General features: G+C 34.1%; 2 protein-coding genes and 1 long non-coding RNA gene across 3 annotated transcripts in view; all 3 read left to right on the forward strand.

Moving 5' to 3' along the window:
* The first annotated feature begins 1,457 nt into the window (after positions 1-1,457).
* On the forward strand, positions 1,458-3,924 carry LOC111630862. The gene is made up of 3 exons (XR_002757597.1): positions 1,458-1,500; positions 3,071-3,181; positions 3,250-3,924. It is a non-coding gene; the product is annotated as an uncharacterized LOC111630862 (long non-coding RNA).
* A 4,966-nt stretch (positions 3,925-8,890) lies between these two features.
* On the forward strand, positions 8,891-9,871 carry LOC111630849. The gene has a single exon (XM_023375013.1). The coding sequence runs from the start codon at positions 8,891-8,893 to the stop codon at positions 9,869-9,871; it is 981 nt and encodes a 326-aa protein (XP_023230781.1).
* A 2,018-nt stretch (positions 9,872-11,889) lies between these two features.
* The window catches only part of LOC111630850 (leucyl-cystinyl aminopeptidase-like), a 35,646-nt gene continuing 25,108 nt past the window's right edge, over positions 11,890-22,427 (forward strand). Inside the window, exons 1-6 of the mRNA XM_023375014.1 lie at positions 11,890-12,659; positions 14,545-14,697; positions 17,798-17,900; positions 17,978-18,095; positions 19,560-19,696; positions 22,236-22,354. Of these exons, the coding sequence (XP_023230782.1) occupies positions 12,076-12,659; positions 14,545-14,697; positions 17,798-17,900; positions 17,978-18,095; positions 19,560-19,696; positions 22,236-22,354 (1,214 nt within the window). The 5' untranslated portion in view covers positions 11,890-12,075. The remainder of the gene's footprint in view (positions 12,660-14,544; positions 14,698-17,797; positions 17,901-17,977; positions 18,096-19,559; positions 19,697-22,235; positions 22,355-22,427) is intronic.

Below are 22,427 nucleotides of genomic sequence, written 5' to 3' on the forward strand. Positions count from 1 at the left end.
GATTGGAACAGATATTTAATGATTTAAATAACAATAAATTAAACAGTTTTTCCTCCTACTCTGTACTGAGAAAGCCCTTTTCAGGCCTGTAATGGGATAGCCAGGTGATGAAGAACTGGGTCAAACCACCCAGGAAACCTTGAGCATTGTACTCTTATTTGATTCCTATCTCAGAATATTAGGCTGACTGTTTTAATGCCTCAACCATTCAAATAAATGAAATAAGTATTACTGAAAAATATAAATCTGCATTCAGACATAGTATAATTATCTTAGTTAAATATGATTTTACTGCTATCTGATAATTTTAGAAAAGAAAATTTATGATATTTTTGAAATTGAAATATATATAATATGATTAATAATATATATTAATATAAATATATATTATATGTAAGCACTATTTTATCAAGTTGTAAGTAGACTAGATCTTAATTAAAGAATTTAAGTAATTTGTCTGAAGGTTGGTGGTTAAGCTGCTTTCTTGTATCAATATTAATGGTCTACCTTTAAATCAAATTACTTTAAAATTAAAATCTAGTTTATTTATAGTCAGATAAAATCTGGAGTTTAGTTATTTATTTATTTATTTAGTTAATTAGTAGAAGGTTATCAAAATTTGGGATTAATTATGCTGTGTACTTTTTTGCTGATAAATTTTAAGTCCTTTGACATAGCAGCCATTTGCACTGCTATGTGATGTAATTTGTGTAATAAATGTGTAAACAAATACACATTAATAATAAATACATGCGTATGTAAGAAACTCTTACTATTAAAGGGGAAAAAATTCAGTTCACCATTGCATAAAAAAATACAGAAAATTTTACATTCTTGGTACTACAAATGGTTGCTACATTAAAAGACTTCTGGGTCACCTGGCATATATGGAGAAAAACAAATTTTCTGTTTTTGTTTTAATATTTCAAATAATGTTTTATGCATTATAAAAAGGTAAAACTTTTCTACTGTAATGAGATTTTATAATTTTTTGACCCTAGAGACAACTCTTGTAATATGCAACTCCATTGTTTGATTTTCAGATATTTTTATATGTATATTTTAACTCTGTCCTGAGGACACTAAGTGAGCCTCTTTCCATATCCATTATGGATTTGGCCAGGCCCATGGTGGAAGTGGCCAGATGGTAAGAGACAGATCTGCCATATCTGGGATAGACAACCACAAAAAATTCCTGTGGAATTGTTTACCTGTATTTGATCCTGGACCTTCAGAGCAGTAGATTGATCCCTAACTGTCTCAGCCATTTGGCCATTGACTTTCAGATGTTTGACTTTTGTACATGTTTTTAGGAACACGTTACATATAAAAGTTGGGGGTTGGCTGTAATTATTTAAATATTTTGATCAGAAGCTAAGACAAGTATATTCATTTTTTAAACATTATAATCACTCCATTATAAAATTTTCAAAATTATCTTTTATCTTCACGAAGTNAATAAACTGCAAGCAGAATACTGGTCAGTTTCATCAAAAACAGGTAAAACTATATCAAAATTAGTTTATAATACTGTCATATGCTTATATGACAGTATGAATAATTAATTTAATTTAAATTAAATCTTAAGCATATCTCACAAATGTTTGTTTTTGCTTGTATTTATCTATATCTTCTATTTTATTTATTAATAAAATTTTATTTTATAAACATCTTACAATCATATTTTGATTAAAAAATAAGTTTATATAGTATATAATTATTTTCAAACAACAATAATTAATTCCTCTATCTTTGAAACAGTGGCCGAATGAAAAATTAAACATTACATATGCAGTTAAAATGCTAAAAGGCCCACCCGTGGCCGAGCGGTTTTGTTCCCCGAACAACGGGAGTTTAGTTGCAGTTCACTCCCGGTCGGGACGGGCTGGCTTCGTGGGGTTTTCCGGATTTTCTCCACATCCGTAATGCCCGAATAGGAGCCAGTCACCCTTAAAAAGACCTTCCGGAAGGCAGATCGCCCAAGTGTTACATTGCCATAACATTGCCATTTTGTTTATTAAGATAAACAAACAGACAATAAAATGCTAAAATAAATTTATTTAAATGAAACAAAACTGTTTATTTTTAAAAATATCAACAATAAATATATAGATTTTCAGTCTTAACATAAATCTTGTAACAGATGGTGCCACATACAATTTTAAAGTTTGACTTGGAAACTTATACAACTTGTTGCTGGGATTTTTTCTTTCTATCTTGTGGCCACTGAGAGGGCTTTTTAACCAAGCCCATCGCAGGTTTGGCCAGGTGGTTTAGGACAGATTACCCTGAAAAATTCCTGGAGTCTTTTTACCTATCCGGATTCATTCCTGGGTTTTCTGGAATAGTGGGCTGACACCCTAACTGCTCAGCCATTGAGCCATTGAGATTAAACATTAATGGCTATCATGTTTTAAACTCAAAATATAATTTTAATTGACATCTATTGAAAAAAAATACCTTGATTTATTTTTTAGTTTGTAAAAAATTATGTATATAAATTTAATTATTAATAAATATTTCTGAAAATATAAATTCTTTTTTTATATTGAATTTTTTTATATGGAATCTTTAAGATGTTAACATTCAGTTTTCTAATATTTCATTTTCTTGAATAAAACAACTTATAAGTTTAAAGAGAAAAAATTATAATATTTTTAGAAAAACAAGTTTAAAAATGATATCATTCATAAATTTGATAACTTTTTTCAACTTGATGTTAATAAATACCAGAAAAGTTAAAAAAATCCAAGTAGACAAAGAAATCTTAGAAAATATAAAAATAAATTTAAATAGTATAAATAAAATTTGACTAAACTCTTTCAAGAAACCTTACTAGAAAGAAGTGCTTTTTATCAGAACTATTTTTAGTAAATTAAAAAATTTTTTCCTTAAAATGACTACTACTTTGTATAAAATGAAATATAACATCACTTCCAAACACCTGATGGTATTTGGAAATTATGTTTAAATGTATTTATATTGAATTTGTTGATAGCATACAATATATATATATTACAGGATTACAGTGGGGGAAAAGAATATACAGTATATATATTATTTTTTGCAGGAGAAAATGTAAAGGACTTCTTCTTTCGATTAGCCGCTCTGGCTTTTAATTTTTCAGTCCTCAGGGAGTTGGTTTCTCCAAGTAGAAAAGAAATATCGGAAGATTTTGTCAGTAAGTGATACCGTAATTCTTTGGGTAACTCAAACTATTTTATTTTTATATTAATAATTATTTTGTAGGATTGCACAACAACAAAGATACTTTTGAAGTAAAGAAATCAAAATGTTCCAGTTGCAGAAGATGAAGTAATGCAGTTATTTGTGCCTGTTTTTAGTCCATCAAAAGTCATTTTTTTATATATTTGCCATAAAGTTTCAGTATTTTTTATTTAGTTTTATTAAAAACACTCACAAATATTCAACGCACCAAATTGATATTTTTCCACATTATACGACATATCATACATCGGTGCCGAAAACGTATACTCAGAAATTTTGACTCTGGACTTGCCATACTCTTGCAATTTAAACAATATTTGCTACTCTAATTGTTACAGTTTAATAAGAAGTAATTAAAATTGCAATATTTAAATTGAATTTTATGAAATTTAAAAAATTAATACTCATATATTCACATTCTTTTAAAGAAAAATTAGTATTTATATATATATTTTGAATTAAAATTGGATCATTTATGTTTCAGGTATTCTTCTTTGATAAATTTTCACGTTTCTTATATAAAATATCCAAATATCTGTCATATTAATGCGTAAAATTGTGTATAACACTTCATAAAGTTGTTTGCGCATACAAATGTATTCTGTTTTTCTGTCTGAAGTATAAGACAGATGTAAAATTTACATTTTATATTTATAAATGCTAATTTTTAATGGTTTCGTAAGAATTCCAAAAATATATTTACTTTCTTTTATTTTCAAATAATTATAAAAATGTTCATTTAGTTGTATATTTTTCTGTTTAAAAATAAATTTTGTAAAATAGCAAATTACTTTTTAATTGACTTATTATATAAAGAACACTTTCTATGTTGAAAATCTCACTAATTACTAAAATATAAAAAAAGAAAAAAATGAGGACGAGAAGAGTTCAGAAGGGATTTCTTAATTTAGAATATTCATTTGTTTATTTTAATTTTTATTCTTAAGTTTATTTAATTTTTGGAAGCACCATTAATGAAAAATTACTTCTTTGTGCTATTTATTGTCAATGTTATTTGGTACAGTGCGATAAAATTAACGATAATTAATTGATGAGTGAAATGATCGTATTTAAAAAATGTTGTTACCGTATTTTTGTGTATATAATCTAGAATGGAAATAAAACTTTCGTATGCTACATCATTAAACTTGGTCTACCAGTGGCAGAATGAATAAAAACTGCTAAACGCCGGTCATTGGTGAAGATTTGCACTTCGTGGGTTGGCCACGTGGAGTTTCTTGGATTTTCATTTATTAATATCTAACTTGGGCCAGTTTCCTATGGAAAGTCCTCCGGAAGGCATCCTTCTTGGCAGATCGCCCATGCGTTGCATTGCCGTATTCCAATAAATCAAGCCAAACCCTTCACCCAAACTTATCTTTTAAACACAGATAACCCGCAGGAAATATGATAATTTTTAAATGGTGATAAAAGGAATCTAGAATGGAAAAATTAGCACTGTTCTACACTATCTACCAGAAAATAATTGAACACCCCCGCAAACAGTAACATTCGCTGTCTTAATACGCATCACGGCCTCTGCGGATAAATATCGAGTGGGGAAGAAAATCGGCATTGGTCGCATGCAAAATGCCACGCAGTTCGGAACTGTCTGATTTCGAAAAAAGATGTAATCATTGGTTATCATAGAAATGGTCGTTCCATACGTAACATATCCAGCGAGTTGAAGTACTCAAAATTAGCAGTGGGATACGTGATTACAAGTGGAAGGTGAGCGGTAACTGTCAGAATAAGCCCCGATCAGGCAGGCCTACGAAACTGGGAGCTTGAGACCGACGGTTGCTCTCCAGAGAAATTCGGATCAACCGATGGCCCACATCCGTAGGGAGTTTCAAATGGCAGCTGGGACTGTTGTTTTGATGAAGTAAGGAAGCCCATCTGCTCGGTTATCACGGACGCGCTGCTGCCCACAAGCCTTTCATCACCAGGACCAACAGCGCTGCTCGGCTAACTTGGTGCAAAGAACGTAGACAATGGACTGTAGAACAGTGGAAACAGGTTCTCCGGAGCGACGAACCCAGGTTCGCCCTCTTCCGTTCGGATGGCAGAGTATGGGTTTGGCGTCTGCCTGGAGAACTCCTCCTGCCGGAATGCGTCGTGCCAACAGTGAAGTTCGGCGGGGGTGGAGTTATTCCTGGTATGGCCTGGGAGGGACCCTTGGTTGCAATCGATGGTAGGCTCAACGCCGATGCCTAATGCACTACTACGTTGTGGCAGTTTTACGGGTTGGACCCATGTTACTTCCAGGACGATAACGCTAGCTGTCATGTTGCGACGACCACCATCGCTTGGTATAGTGACAATGGGGTTAAACGAATGGATTGGCCCGCTCAGAGCCCAGACCCGAACTCTATCGAACACCTCTAGGACGAGTTGGAGCGTCGACTGAAGGGGTGGCCCCACCGCCCGAAATCGGTAAAGGAACTCGTACGTCTTCTCCAAGCCGAGTGGAAGAAAATACCGCCAGTCGTCATACAAGGACTAGTGGAGAGCATTCCCCGAAGGGTCACAGATGTAATCTCCTCCCGTGGAGGTTCCACCAACTGTTGACGACGAATAAACTTCGTTTTTCTGTTCTATCACAGGTGTCAAATTACTTTTTGGTAGATAGTGTATAAATGTACCAACAAACTTCTTAGAAAGTTTTTGTGGATGGCTTAGGAAAAGGATAGGGCGGATTCTCCAATTAATTATATACGAACTTCCGATGAAAACCGGAAGTCACGTTATTTCAATTCAAAAGTTTTCCCGGGAAAGAGTGAGAGAGATGACTCTATTGTAACAGGAAAAGTATGATATACAGGGGTAAGCCACTACTGATTTGAGGTGGAAAGCATATATTTTAAATTAAATTAATTAAAATTATGATTAAAAATTGCAGCTCGGCACTGCGACCACGTCACAATAAATAGTTGCTCGTTAGCATTTACAATTTTTTTATAAAATTTATTATAGAGACTAAAATATAAAATAAAGTAAAATTTATACAGCATTTTTTAAATTACACAAATTAAATATTTGAACCGCGATTTCGAGTTACTAAATTTCAAATTCAATTTTGACCCATCTTTGGGAAAGGTTTTCCATCGCTGCTCTAATGCTTCAGCAAAACGAATCTCTACTTGATCCTCTTGGAGGAATGGCACTTATACAGTCAAACATATATATCGAAGTTTAACTGAGAAAGGTGTTTTATCATTAATTTCATCAATAATTTTATTAGAATAAAATATAAATAGATCAATAAGTACGAGCGTAACTTATTTCTCATGTTAAAACAGAACTGTATCCACGTAAATTGTCGGTAGATGTTATCAATCATCGTTCTATTGAAACACTCGTTGTAACTGGACAGGATTTTTTTTCTACTCGAATCTCGTGACTTTCTACTGTCGAATATTCTAAAAAACACTGTCTACTATAGTAAAATTGCTATACAGTAGACCCCCTATAACGCGGTAGATACGTTCCGCTTTATAAGAATTTCGCGTTGTAGGAATCCTTAAATACATGAGCCAATCGCAGCCCGACACGTGTGAAGTTTACGGACTACGGCTGTTTGAAAGGTTTTCTTCCATAAAATTAATCGATTCTAGACTAATTCGACTCAATATTTCCAAAATACGTATAATTTTTTGGAAACAATCCGTATAAACTATGCTATAAACAAAAAATTGAAGGATTACTTACCGAGTGTGCTCGATAAGTGTAAGTAAGTAAGGATTACTTACTTACCGTTCGACGTCGCCATTGCTTTTAAGCTTGTTTTCGTCGCGGAGCGGCGCACCAAACGGCGGCCGCATTTTCTGATAAGTTATTTTTCTGTAAAAAATTCGTTGAACTTTGGAGAAATCATTAATGGAAATAATTTTTATGGCTGTTTAATAAGAAATGTATAAAATTACAGTACTGTATTAGACTTACGGTACCTAATTTACATACTGTACAGACGATAGTAAACTCAACTTACCCGTCTAAACTCTCCATAGCGTGTAAATAGTTTGGCTGCTCGTCTACTATTGGTCCAGATTCGACCAATCCTGTCGCGACACGAGTCGGCGATGACGTTTTACCGCATTTTACGCGTCCGTTTTAGCGTCTTTATACGAATACTGTCACAATTTTTTCGCCGCGTTATAGGAACCCGCGTTATAGGGGATCTACTGTATTTAAAGATCTGAAGAGTAAATAACGTGGCAAATCGACATCATTTCGAGAAAAATCATATCGCCTACTGTTGAGATGAGGTAACAAGTTACAACTATCGTCTTTCTCGAGTTTAATTTTTCTTACCGCTTATAAATTATTGCACTTTCTATGAATTTTTAACCATTATGACGAAGACAGTGCGATTATTCCTCCGGTGGTAACTTTTAAAATTAGTTTTTCCCTTACGATACGCGCGAATAATGGCCGAGGTAATTGAAGAGTGAGCTTACCACTGCGGAGGACCCATAATCGCGTTCGGGTGCTGTATTGCGGGCCCGGTAGAATCCATGATGGGCATTATTAAAAATGCTCTCTTAGTGGGCACAGAATGGAGAGTCAAAAATAAAACAAAAAAAAGATAATACTCAAGAGCAAATTATCCTATAAAGAATCTATGCGCTTGTTTGGTACCCCCACTTAAAGACTCCAAATGCCTATTGTAAGAGCGATTTGATATATAATTTCCAAGTGAATAAAACCACCGAACACTGCTAGTTTGAAGAAGGTTCGTTCGTGCCTGACCTATGGGCTGGCCACGTGAAGTTTTTTGGGTTTTTTTCACGCGTCTAACACCGAAATAGGGACTGGTTTAGTATTAAAAATCGAAAATAATCGTATTTAAACTCAATTCTTGGTGGTAATTTGCTAATTTGACGATAGGAGTTCCTCGTTTCGGTTAGGAAAATCGAAAAATTGGCGCTACATCTATTAATTATTCAAAAGTTTTTAAAAAATCCATTATTATTTAAGATTTTTTAAATAAATTTTAAGCATAATTTATATACAGTCAACACACCTTATTACTGAGAACGCACATTTATTTAGCTAAACAAACGTTTTCAACCCATTTCATGGGCCATCATCAGGTTAAAGACGTTCGAATCCAAGCCATTATCAAACACGTTCAAATTTAAATTACTGTATATTAGAACATATGTTGAAATTTAATTACGTAAATAAGCATAACGAAATTAATACAATAAATACGAAAAACAAAATAATATAAAAAAGGAATACAAAATACAGTAATTTCCCGCAATACAACATAAGGACCAACCTATAAACTGGAAAAACGTATGCATAGGTATTTGTCGGAGCAGATTGAAGACTACCAATTTGTCACAAAAATACCTTTAACTTAGTGAATGATCTGCGTGAGCTATCGTTAATGGACCACGAGGTTGGGTCGGTTATGGACTTCGAGAGCACGTATCCATCGATAAATCTTACTTCATGTTTTGATGCATTAGTAAACCTATTATGTGAGTTGCACCCGAATGCATCCGAACAACGAAAAGACCTCGAGATGATGGTGGATCTTGTATGCTTTCAATCATTTTTCAGTTTCGAAGGTAAAATTTTTAAACAGTTAAGGGGGGTCCCGATGGGCAGCCAAATGTCTGGCCTTCTCTGTGAGTTAGTTGTGAGAAAAATGGAGCGCTCTGCACTTATGAACTATAATGAAGACATAATCCTATACAAAAGATACGTTGATGATGTGCTAATTGTATGGAAGAACGACACAAAGATACAACAATTCTTGAGCCAAATGAATTCCAACCAGCATGGTTTAAAACTGAACCTAGAACAGATTAGTAGCAAAGAACTACATTTCTTGGACGTTAACATTGAATTTAGGAATGGTTCACTGTACACAAAGGTGTATATCAAGCCCACTCATGATCCGATATATATACCAGCGACATCTAATGATCCAACTGTATATAAACTCTCTGCCTTTAGGGCACTAATCAGAAGAGCGTTTCTGTATTGCTCCAACGTAATAGACACGATACAGGAACTGAATAGAATTAAAGAAGTGGCGAAAGGGTTGGGATTTGGAACAAGGTCTGTAGAGCGTCTAATTACCGCATACAACGATCCTAGAAAGAACAAAAAGAAAAAACCAGAGGGAAGCAGCAACATCACAAAATTTACATATAATAAACGTCTATTCCCGGTTATGGAAGAAATCGCGAATTACAAGAACACCAATATAGTATACAAAAGAGCTCCCACATTATATACGTTGCTCAGAAACGACAAAGAAAAAATTAATGAAAAAGAACAAGCAGGAGTATATGCAATACCGTACAAGAACGATCAATTAGGAATAGATAAAGAATACATAGGAGTCACTAATGGAAACCTTAGCGTGAGGATGAAGGAGCATAAGTATAACGTTGCAAAGAGCCGATATGCAACAGCGTTATCAAAAATAGCGCAAACAGATGGATCCATAGTTAAATGGCAGGAGGCCAGAATCATTACAAAGGTACATTCGCCAACACTAGCATCCACAACAGAGAAGTGTGAGATCTACGGATCTAGCTTGACGGATAAATGTTTAAACTATAAGGATGCAACCATTTTACTGTCGGAATGGAAATACATAATCAGAAAAAACTCGTAGGATGATACATCCACCAGACTCAATGAAAACATGGGTTAATATATAAAAAATGTTTACATGTTTTATTGCGGGAAATTACCGTATTTTGTATTCCTTTTTTATATTATTTTGTTTTTCGTATTTATTGTATTAATTTCGTTATGCTTATTTACGTAATTGAATTTCAACATATGTTCTAATATAATTTAAATTTGAACGTGTTCGATAATGGCTTGGAATCGAACGTCTTTAACCTGATGATGGCCCATGAAATGGGTTGAAAACATTTGTTTAGCTGAATAAATGTGCGTTCTCAGTAATAAGGAGTGTTGACTGTATATTGTTAAAGAATCTGAGTGAGAATAGGAGACATAATTTATAGATTTAAACATTAATTTTAGGTACGGCCAGTAAATCGGGTTTAACACAACCAGTTAAGTAAACCAACGATATCACCCGTTTCGTTCGAGACGGACTTTATCATCAGATGCATAACCCGGTAAAGGGCTTTAATACAGCCAATGACGTAGCTCCTCTCATTTGAAACGGGCTATATCATTGGTTCGCTTATCAGGCTTTTCTTTAGTAACTAAAAAACTCAGAATTTTTATCATTTTAATTAATTAAAAGTCGATGTTTTAGAAAAGAATTTGTAAAAATAAATTTTAAAAAACAATTTAGTTTGTAAGACCGTCGTTTGTTTCAATCTAATTCATTAATAATTTGAAAACTCGGTCGGTTATTCTTCATCATTTTTTTTTACTTTTCTAAAGAATTAACGAAGATATTAAGAGCCGCAAACAATTAACTACTAAAAATGATTACGTCATCGCGCAGAACACTCGCCACGACGTTTTACGTCACACGAACGAAGGACAGAAAAGAAAAAGAAACATTGTGGCGTTATAACTCAAATTGCGTTACGTAAGAGAAGTTAATTCCGCGTTGAAACTTCCGAAGTTTTATTTTAATTATTATTATTTTTTCTCTTCCTTTCTTCCCCTTCGTGCCCTTGAATATCGACTTCGTCATTTAAACAGTTGTAGCTACCGAATTCCAGATGATTAAAGACGCGCGTTTAAACATCTGTTCGCCTAAAAACACAAATCATCCGCAGATGTAAAGGACTGCTATGGAATTTCACGTATCGATAACACTAAAATACCGCATTTTATGCGCAAAATTGACGACATTTCGGCTTTCGGTGCCCTGGCTAATGGCGAAATTGGGTAGAAATTACTGGTAAATACGAAACGCGCCCGCGAATTTAGTAAGGGACGTGGTCGCGCGTGGCAAAGGGTGGTTACGAGTGGGTTACGAGATCCTCGAAGCATTTCGAGGCCGTAACTAAACGTTATCTCCAAGTATCTCGAGTGTGTTTAGAAATTTAAAAAACTTCTCTATCGATATCCATTTATATCCGTTACGATTTCAACATGTGTTTATCTCTGCGAGCGAGGAATGTTAAATATCATTTGATAGACTTTAACTGAGTTACCGATTTCTTTTTTTTTTTCTTCTCCTCCGTTTGTATTTATAAATAAATGCTTTTAAAATAGCTTCTATTCGATAAATTTTAACGTTATCGCTCGACGATAAAGTAAGAGAGAATTGTAACCGATTTTATTTTTAGTATAATTAAAGATTGTTTGCAAAAAATAATAATAATTTATTACCGACGTTTCCTGGAAAATTTCGTGTAAATCTCGTAGAAACTCGAAATATTTGCTTATATTACAATTTTATTAGTACGTGTATTTTAAACTTTGTACAAAACCGTAATACACTCTGATGATATTTTATCAAAAATTAGTGTTTTAATTATATTTTTACACGAAATAAAAAGAAATTATTGTAGATTTTACGTTTTTTTTTATCATAAAATTAATCGCTCCCGATCTTTGTTAATAACATCTCGCGTACTTTATCGTCGAATAACGTTGAAATGTGAGAAGTGTAAACAATGAAGATATAAAAATCTCAATAATTTATTTACAAATTGAAATTGGTTGTAGCGACGGGCGTGTTTTTTTCTATTTCGGCCATTAAAAAAAAGAAGAAAGAAGAAGAGAACCGTGGAACATGTTGGCTAGACCATACGATACGAGATACATTACGCTTCTCACAACTTCTATTTTCTGTTTACATCACGTGTCCTTCGTCCAATTACGCGTCCGTACGGTGTTTTTAAACCACGATGAAGTCGTACAATAATTAATGTTAACATGGATGCCAACAACGTGGAAGAAAATGGAGCGTTGAACGGAAAAATCAAAGAGCACCCCTCGGAACCCACTTCGAAAGCTCGCGAATTTTTTAGGAAAAGATGGTTTCTCTTATTCGTCGTATTCCTCGTTTTGTTAGTCATCGTGTGTATAATCCTTCTTCTCGTATTTCTCATACCTTACGTGAAGAGGGAGGTGAAGAGAGATTTTAGATTACCTCCGAACGTATCGCCCGAGCATTACGATTTAGAGATTCGGCCGCACCTGGAACCGGAAGATTTAAGATTCGAAGGGGTTGCCGTCATCACTTTCGCTTGTGTAAATACTACGGACACGTTAATCCTTCACGGCAATGGCTTGAACGTTCGTGAAAATAGTTTAGACGTGGCTTCTACCGATGGAAAATTGACTTTGGACGTAATCCACGTCGGTTACGATAAAGAAAATGAATTTATAATTTTCACCCTTTGCCAAAACTTACAAGTTGGCCGAAAGTACAATATTCGTATGAAGTACGATGGAAAATTATCCAATGCGCTCGGCTTTTCTGCTATTAAATACCAAGATAATGGCGTCGAAAAGTAGTAAGTTCGGTTTTTACTTTGTAAATTTATAAAATTCTCTTAAAATGTATTCGGAAAGTAGTCAGTACTTCTCAACCTTTTTAATTGGCCACCCTCTGTAGAATATATTTTCACTAATTAGTTAGACCGCGAGCTACGGGTTGAGAAGTTCGATACGAAAATCTCTAATAATTTATCATTTTAACGACGATTAACGTAATTAATTGACTGTCTATCTGTCAGACATTGTATTTTATTTAATAATTAATAAAACGGATACAACTATTCTTTATAATTATTATTCGGAATCCTTGAATTTTTAAATGGAATTTCTTATATGAATTTTAATTGATTCAAAGGCACGCATACTTCCTCATTGCGAAATCTTCGAACGTAGTGTAAATAAATTAGCATAAATCGTATAAATTAATAAAAAATCTTAATAGAAATTACCCTAAAATATATTTTGCCAGATATATAACCATTATTTTTATTTATATTAACACAAAATAATTATATATATACAGTAAACGAGTGTCGAATGTTACGTAATTTCCGGAATGAATTAATTTAATTGAGGTTTTCAAATAAATTCTTTGGCCTAATTACCGTTTTTTGTTGATGTAAAACGGAAATTAATTGGCAAAGAATATAAATTCGCGAATGAATATTAAGAGAAATTGCTTTAAAATGATGATAAATACATTAAAGATGCTTTTGTACAATATAAGAGTGTGGAGTAACGTTAGAAGAGTTAGAAAAATATGTATTTTTTTCAACAGTAACATAATATCCGAGTGTAGAGGAATGATAATGATAATCCAGAATGTCATTTAACTACAGGAATTTTTTATTTTTTTAAGTTTTTTCTTAACCAACTCGACAAGGTTTTATCTGGAAAACATCGTCAATAGACATACTTTTGAAAATGTTTCATTCGTAGAGTATTTATTTTAGCCGAGTAAAAACATTTAATATTTAAAGAAAATTATATTACACAAGTTATTTTAAATTTTATTTTAAATAGAAACAAAATATTAAAGAAACATATGGAAAGAATCTTGGATTAAACAGATGAAAGACATCATTTTCTTCGCTTAATTATTGAAAAAATGTGTTTGGGCGAGATAAAATAGAGAAAAAATTATAAAAAAATATTTATTTATTTTATAAAATAATTAATAATTTATTAATTTTAATATGAAGTTATATTCGTTCAGATCAGGAATTCGCGAGATATTTTGATCAGGAGTTTAAACCCCCCGTTTGATCGGGAGTTCTACTCTGATCAAAAGTTCATAAATTCTTTGATCGTGAGTTCTCCCGGTTTTTGAACATGAGCCAAAAACGGGGAGTGTTTTGATCAGGACTTTTTTGAATCGGGAATCCAAAATATCCATTTTTTGATCAGAAGTTCTCAAACCGCCCGTTCCATCAGGAGTTCGTAACTCTTTTGATCTGAGTTTTTTAACCTTTTCGAGTTTTGTTGCCTTCTTAGTGTTAAATTTACTTCGACGATTCCATTCTATACTGATACAAAATAAGAATAACTTACAAATAAAAAATAAAACGACAGATAATAATTAATTAATAATACTCGAAAATATCTATATTAAATGTAGCCTAAATCAAGCTACAAAATTGAGTATTTTGCTTCTATAAAACCTAGATAAATTCTTATTACATATTTTAAAATTATATTTCTAAATACAACGACTCTAATTAAGCTATAGTAATTTAGCGACCCCCGATATAACGATCGATCCCTCGTGGTACGTCGGTTTATATCGTTAATACGTTAATAATTCACAATAATCGCATATTTTTATAAAATTATAACGTTAAATATTAATTAATTTCAATATTAAAGATATGTAAATACGTGTTTTTTTAATCTTTCTTTTAGTGTGGCCTTCACCAAATTCGAACGAACTTACGCGAGAAGAGCATTTCCTTGTTTCGACGAACCTCATTACAAAGCCAGATTCACTATTTCGATTGTAAGAAGGAAAAAATATGTATCTTTATCGAATATGCCACGTAAGGAAACGTTGGAAAGGTAAAAAAATTGAAAAATATCAGAAATTCTTACAAATTGCAATCATAAAACTACTTAGAAATCGTTGAAGTACAGTATTTTCGTGCCTATAATCCGCGATACGGCGTATAACCCGCAGAAAATTACTAGAGCGAAAACAGAATCCCGCATCTCCTTTCGACAAAAAGAACGGCAGTTATTAAGCTTTAAACAGGGTGAACAAAATCGTGCTCATTCCGCATACAGAAAAATCCCCCAAACTTTTTTTGCATTTCTTTACGTTTCAAGATCCCTCGAATCCAAAAATGTTAAAATTTGGGAGTCATTCATCATACTTTTCCTCTGTTGTATACGAGTATAACAGTCGGGAAATTAAAAAGACAGTAACGGAATAAAAAGCGATAAAGAAACAAAAACACCTTTCAGTCTGTCGAACGGGGATCGAATTATAAACCAGTTCATAGAGGCGATAACTTAAAATATGACCATTGTAAAGCGTGCGTACAGAAGCAACGGAATTCTCACCTCTTTGACATTTTATCTGTTTGATGCCAGCTGTTGCCATGTTGCATAATTCTAAAGTGTCTATATAAATATTTACCAAGTTTATTCGCTTAACTCGGTAGGTTGTATCGGGTTTTCTCTCGTGATTTAATTCCTTGTTAAACTTAATAACCTCATTAAAATATTCAAATTATGTTTTCGTGAGAATATATTTATCTTTACGATTTATTTAAATTTATTAATCTTGTTATAAAAAAAGTGTAGATGACAATGAATCCTTGTCTTGTTTTGACTTTAACACGCGATAAATTTACATCATTTGACCCGAATTACGTTATAAAAACTTGGACTATTTATAGTTGCAGCTGTTCCACATATTTTTTCTTTTGTTTCTCGAATTACATAAGAATATTATTTGATTTTTATTTAAAATCTTAGTCATAAGATAACCGAGTTACATCCTTACAGAGTGTAACTCCGTTGCCACTTACATTCTATAAGATGCTTTCTGTTATCAATTACGCATAATAGTACAAGATGTACAGTACACGAATTTACACCCTGTACGATTAACTATACGGTGTATAACTCTATTTACTGTACTCTTTTTAAGTACAGGATGTACTGTATGTACTGTACATCATTACTGGATGCTAGCGTGCTCTTTACACTCTTACACCTACTGATCCCATAAGAGTATGCGGAGCGTAACTTTGTTATTAGTTACGCATAATAGTACAAAATGTACAGAGTTACACGTTATACTATTATATAAGATGTAACATCTTATATAATTTTACCGTAACCCTTACACACTACTCTGCGTGTTCTACATACAGGATGTACTGTATATAGCCTATACGTCATTAAAGGGTGCTAGCGTGTTCTGTACGCTCTTACACGATTTAATTCTGTTATCGGCTGTACACTTATCTCGGGGCTTATAACTCTGTTATCAGTTATGCACTTTTCTTAAAGAATGAAAGGCCCGAAGGGCCGCAATCCTTAGTCTCTTCTAGTTTTTTAGCTCATACCTCGGGCACTTTTAGCTTCTTGGAGCCTAGTAATTCGCTTCTCAGAGCTCTCTAGCACTCCTCAAACCCTTCTACTCGCTTTTCAGACCCCTTCTCGGGCTCTTCTAGTAAAAAATTCTGAGTTCCGCCACACGGTCACCCGAGTAGTCTATACCCTGACAATCGGCAATCTTCCCCTATTGGTACACCGAATAGAGATCGACAGTAACTATAAAAGTCTGCTTATCAGAAATATTACATAAAAATTTCGAATAAATACATTATAAATAAACGTATTGAAGTTTTAAGTAAGCGATTGAATTACAATACGCTTTCATTCTCGTTTAAGATTCATTTATTCCTTTTATAAATCTATTCGTTGTATCGGTAAGTACCTACATTTTTAGTTCGTGAAGTGACTACGATAAGTTGTTGACTTTTGTTAATAAAATAAGTATAAAAGACTAAATTGTAATTAAATTACGTTTAAAATTCGATATAACGCCCTCTTAAATAGCGTCACTCTCGCGAAGTGCCAACGAATACTCGTAAACAGATTTTTCCCATAAATATTAAATAGAAAACCCTTCGGTATTTGTCAATTACTGAATTATTCCATTAATGTTTAAGATTAGCGATTCAATGCGCATCGCAAACTATTTTTATGACTCGAATTCCGAAAAATACACATACATCTGCGCGAGCGAACGAAGTACATTTAATTTAATAAAAGATTACGCAGCGAAACCTCGATTTAACACTTCAATTTGTTCGCCTCCGAAATGGGTGTTAAGTCGGGTTTCGCGCTAAGCCGAAATATCTCAAACAATACGAGTTACCGTATATATAGGACTTTCTACGAGAAATTTCTACTAGACCCTATTTAGGTGTGTTAGACACGTGAACGAAACCCAGAAAACTCCGCGTGGCCAGGTCGGGCGCCAACCCACCACCATTCGTGGGCCAAAAACTAACGAATCTCTCTAGTTAATATTTATGAGAAAGATCCGTTTACCAGTACCCTTTACGAGAGTTGCGTCATTCGGGGGGACGTTATATCGAGGTTTCGCCTATGTAAGTTGGATATCACTTTGGCAATCTACACAAAGCTATCCTGTAACATTTACTGATTTTTTAAAAAAATAAATAAAATGGAGGAAAATGACGAAAGCTTTTGATGAATTCCAGATTTTCTTTCGCTTCCACGTATCATAATTTCAGAAACGTTAACGTAAATCATCGTTATCAAACGTTTTTCTGGTCGACGACCTCTTCCACTAAATTAAATAACCGCGACGTTACGTATAAAATTTTAGTGAACTTTCGGTGGCTGGCGAATTAGCGGTTGGGTAACTGTAATATAGGTCATCGTTTGTTCGAAACTGGTGCGCGGCGCTATATCGAAGTACCTCAGAAAATAAGAATTATATATAGTAATGAAGTATCGTACGGTACATCGAAAAGTTCTGTACTTAATACGTATGGATTTACTGGCGCTTTACCAGGGTCGCGTTAATCAGGAAGAACAATATCGAGGTTTGATTGTAATTAAAATTATAAAATATGATGTTTTAATGTTGAATTTACGCGACTTTCTTTTATAGAGACGACGATTGGGAAGTTGACAAATTTCAAACGTCGGTAGTCATGTCTACTTACTTAGTCGCTTTCGTCATCGGTGAGTTTAAAAGTATCGAAAATGGCAAGGTAAATAGTGATTTTATTTTATTATTATATTGTAAAAGAATTTTAATTAAATTGTAATATTATTTTTATATAATTAGGTTGCCGTTTGGTATCTAAGAAATAACACCGATATGGAATTTATATTGGATATAGCTCATAAGACTCTCGATTATTTCCAGAGATATTTTCGAATCGATTACGACTTACCTAAACTGGGTAAGGACCGATTATTTCTTGTATAAGTTAAAATGTATTTGAATAAAATTAATGCGCTTATGGGCAACTGTTGAACTAGACGAGATTTTCTGTCTTTCAGTACATGGTAGTTCGTAAGGAGTCTTATGGCTGAACACCTTTACTCCGAGAGACTCGCGGTTGATGGCTACGCCACCGAAGAGCCGGCCTTATAGAATGGCCTAATCGCGCGCGGAAAAGAATGCCTTCCGGGAGGACTTTTATGGGAAACTGGCCCCTATTCCGGCGTCATCGACGCGAAGAAAACCCGGAAAACTCCACGCTGCCAGTCCGTCCGAGCCAGGCGCCAACCCACGACCGAACTCCCAGTGTTCGGGGTGTAGTCCACTCGAGTGCGGGGACGAAGACGCTCGGCCACTGGTGGGCGTATAACGAGGTTTCGGGAAAGGCCTTTAGCGAGCGCTGTAACGTTACAATAACGCTTAGAAGAATAATTTCGTGGAATAAGGCATAATGTTTATTGATACAGGCCTATGGCAGTGCGACGCCTGGGCGATCTCCGAGTGGAGATCCTTCCCTTGAGGACTTTATGAGAAATTGGCCCTATTTAGATGCTATAAACGTGAAGAAAACCCGGAAAATTTCACTCGGCGAGACGTAAATCCATCGACCAACTACTAGTGTTCGGCGATTTTATCCACTCGGCCACTGTGGAGCCGATGGGGTAAAAGGCGATGCAACGCGTGTACGATCTACCAAGAAGGATGCCTTCCGGGAGGACTTTCTACAGGAAAAAGACTGCTATTTAGATGTTAAATACGCGAAGAGAACGGGGAAACTCTACATGACCTGGCAGTTAGTAAAGTGCGAATCCGCGACCAACTGTGTGCCGTATTTGGTGGTTTTATCCACTCGGCCTTTAGTGGCACACTTAGAAGAATAGCGAGTACACTAATCCAGATAGTAGTATTTTTCGTAGTGTTAGACTCGTTACTCATCGTCCATAAATCGAAAAACTAGCTAGGATCGACTCTCCCGGCTGTTATAACAGAGGGAAAGTATGGCGATCGGTCAAAAAATGAGGACACATCGAAACGTCGAGAAATGCAAAAAAATTCGAGTTTTTTTTTCTTGTACGTATGGATGTTGTTAGTGCGTTTGGGGGGCACGATTTTGTTTACCCCGTTTAAAGCTCAATAACTCCTACGCTTTTTGTCGAAAATTTCTGAAATTTAGCGGGGAGGTTTGTTTATAAGGGGAATTGATGTTATTAAATTTTGGTGATTGAAGGTGGACGGAATGGGGAGATAAATAGGGTCGCGTTCATATCTCGAATACAGTCGGACTTAATGTCATTTTAGAATAATTAAAAGTACAAAAAATTTTAAAATAAAATTTCATAATGGATGGCGCCACCAAATGTTGCCGGAAAAGTTAAGCAACTCGTTGCTAGATTTTTTTATAATTAAACTTTTACATTTTCAGATCACGTAATTGTTCCCGAATATCCTTCTTACGGTATGGAAAATTGGGGTTTGATCATGTATAAAGAAAATGCGTTTCATCCCGAAGCGACTAGGACAACAAAAGCTGCTTTAATTTCTCACGAGAACGTACATCAGGTTATTATTTTATTTTGCTTTTTATAAATAATAATTCAAATAAATATTTATCAATAAAATATTTTACTGATTAGAAATGTAGAACAAAAAAATTAAATGATAATTATATTTTTCCAGGTTTTATTCGTAAGTTTTATTCGTATAAATTAGTTAAAATTTTACCGGTTATGGGCCGTTTTAAGCGCTTTCGAAGCCCCGACCCAGTTTTTAAGGAGAATTAAACGCGTAGATATACACAAAAGTATCGGCATTGAGAAGAGGTCTAATATTATCGTTACGTCACATAAAGTTATATAAATGGGGCCGTACGGGTGGCCTAAAATTGCCCAACCTAAAGCCGCCACTGTGTATAATTAGCGCTTAATCCAGGCGTTCTTACTTCCAATAGGAGAAAAGGGTTTTAAAAAATTTCTTATTTGTAGAATGAAGCGAACGTCGATTGGTTTTGCCCATCGCCCCTTACTTTTTATTAAAAGAATCATTTTTTTAAATATGAAATTTTCTAAAAATTCAATTTTAAATTAATCTAGAAAGTTCATTTTTATCTTCTAATTTAAAAAAAATTAATAATTTTTACTATAAAAAATTTAGAATTGATTTTTAATCCAAAAATACGCGAGTTTAAGCCAGGCGTTGCTTTTCTGGCCAACAAAAAATTGCGTAAAAACTGATGGAACCGGGTTGAAAAGTAAAGCTCAGCAAAAACATCTAAATAAAGGAAACTTTTGAAAGCAGTGGCGTAGAAAACTAGAACCAGATTCAACAGTAAGATTAACGTGTGAATAAAGTGCGCGTTGCATTACACAGACTGCGCGTGCCTTAAAGTGCCTTCGCTAATATCGCTTAATGATGCGCTAAAGTTTGGCCAAATTATCGTAATTGCAACGAATTTAAGTCAGAAAGTAAAACTTAAAGCCTTTATTTTCTGTGACAATGCTCGTTTTCTCGATTTATTATCTCGGTGACATCGCTTCGTCCAAAACTTTCTCTTGTAGTCTGTGTAACGCGCTTTATTCGCACGTTAAGTCTTACTGCCAAATCTGATTCCCGTATTATTATGCCACGACTTTCAAACGTTTTCCTCATTTAATTTTTTCGCCGAGATTTATTTTTAACCCGGTTCCAATAATATTTTTATGGGATTTCGAGTGTTTTTCAGTCATCGGTAACTTCGTAATAATTCTATTTTCACTCGATAGTCACATTTTAGCCTTCAGTACGTTATGTCACGTAATAACAGATTGACGAATAATATGTCGAAATGTAAGAACACGGGCTCTTATTATATAAATAATCGGTATTTTTAAATAAAACCTTCTATAGAGTAAACGGGAGGCGGTCGACTCTCGAACGACTTATTAAACGCAGATTCCTTCTACAGTAGATCGTTCGGCAACTCGGTGTCGCTATTGTAAATCTATGCGACAAAATCCCAATCGCGTAAGTCCGAAACGACCCAACGAATTTATTCAAAATTTAACGCGTCCATAGTACTCGTCGCGGACACTAAATACTTTTAAATTTCATTCGAATCGGTTAGTTGGTCGTGGAGATATTAAGGATCAAAGTTGGCACTTTAACATTACACGCGTGGCCGAACTTTACCGCACCGAGGTACTTGTAAAATGTGCGTGTACGTCTGTTCTCTATACATTTCTAAACCCTTCTTTACCGATCTGCACCAAAATTTTTATAGCAGTTCTATAAAAATATCGGCTACCACTAAGCCCGAAAATCCCATTCTTCCCCCGATTTCGTCCCTTTGATAATTAGTGATAAATATGTATAACAATAACAAGATAAAACGAAGCTTTTAATACGGCTTCCATTTGAATATTTTCTTATTTTCTCCCAGGCAGAGGTGGGTGTATCTGCTAATTGAATATGTAGCGTAAGAACCGCTTTAAATTATCATATGTTTTAAGAAAATCTTCCAGTTATATTTCGTGGCACGCCATAAACTAAAATAACTTTGATAATTAATGTAAATTTTTAAAGAGGCGAGAATTTTTTTATTTATTAAGAATTTTATAGTTGTTAAAAGCTATTATTATTATTATTAAAGTTTTATATTTAAGTATACTCGAACTTTGAATAAAACATCTCACACGAATTACCAACTGCTTTTGATTTAAATTAATGTTATGAACGCGAGCATTTTACGTGTTAAAATATAAAACATTTATTTAAATGATTTGATTATAAATGTTTAATAAATTTGATAATATTTATGTATAAGGTATATATTTTAAAATAATATTTTTGAAATCTCGTACAGTCAAACTTCGATTTAGCAATACCGTTTACACGCCTGCAAAATTCTCATCGAGTATGGTTTTAAAGTGCTCCAAACAATAACATTTATGTTTAATATTGAGATGTACAGAAAAATTTGAATTTCATTTGGTACTATAATTCGCAGATTCGTTCACAAATATTCATTGGCTCTTAATGAGGGGGTGCTGTTTGGGAAGGCGCGTATCGAGATTTGACTGTCAATATAAAACGTTGTGTATAAGTCTTATATATGTATATACAGTGGTTCGGCAATTTAGTAACTCCTAAATGGTGGGACGATTTGTGGCTGAATGAAGGATTCGCGCGATATTTTGCGTCGGTAGGAGTTCACGGCATCCACCCGGAATGGAGAATGGTAAATAAATACAGAATTCTTTTTCTTTCGAACATTTCTTTAAAGAAAAAAAAAATCTTCGTTAGACTCGTTACTCAT

The sequence above is a fragment of the Centruroides sculpturatus genome, unplaced genomic scaffold, assembly GCF_000671375.1.
Source record: "Centruroides sculpturatus isolate CEXI.00-Female unplaced genomic scaffold, Cexi_2.0 scaffold6, whole genome shotgun sequence".
Lineage (NCBI taxonomy): Eukaryota > Metazoa > Arthropoda > Arachnida > Scorpiones > Buthidae > Centruroides > Centruroides sculpturatus.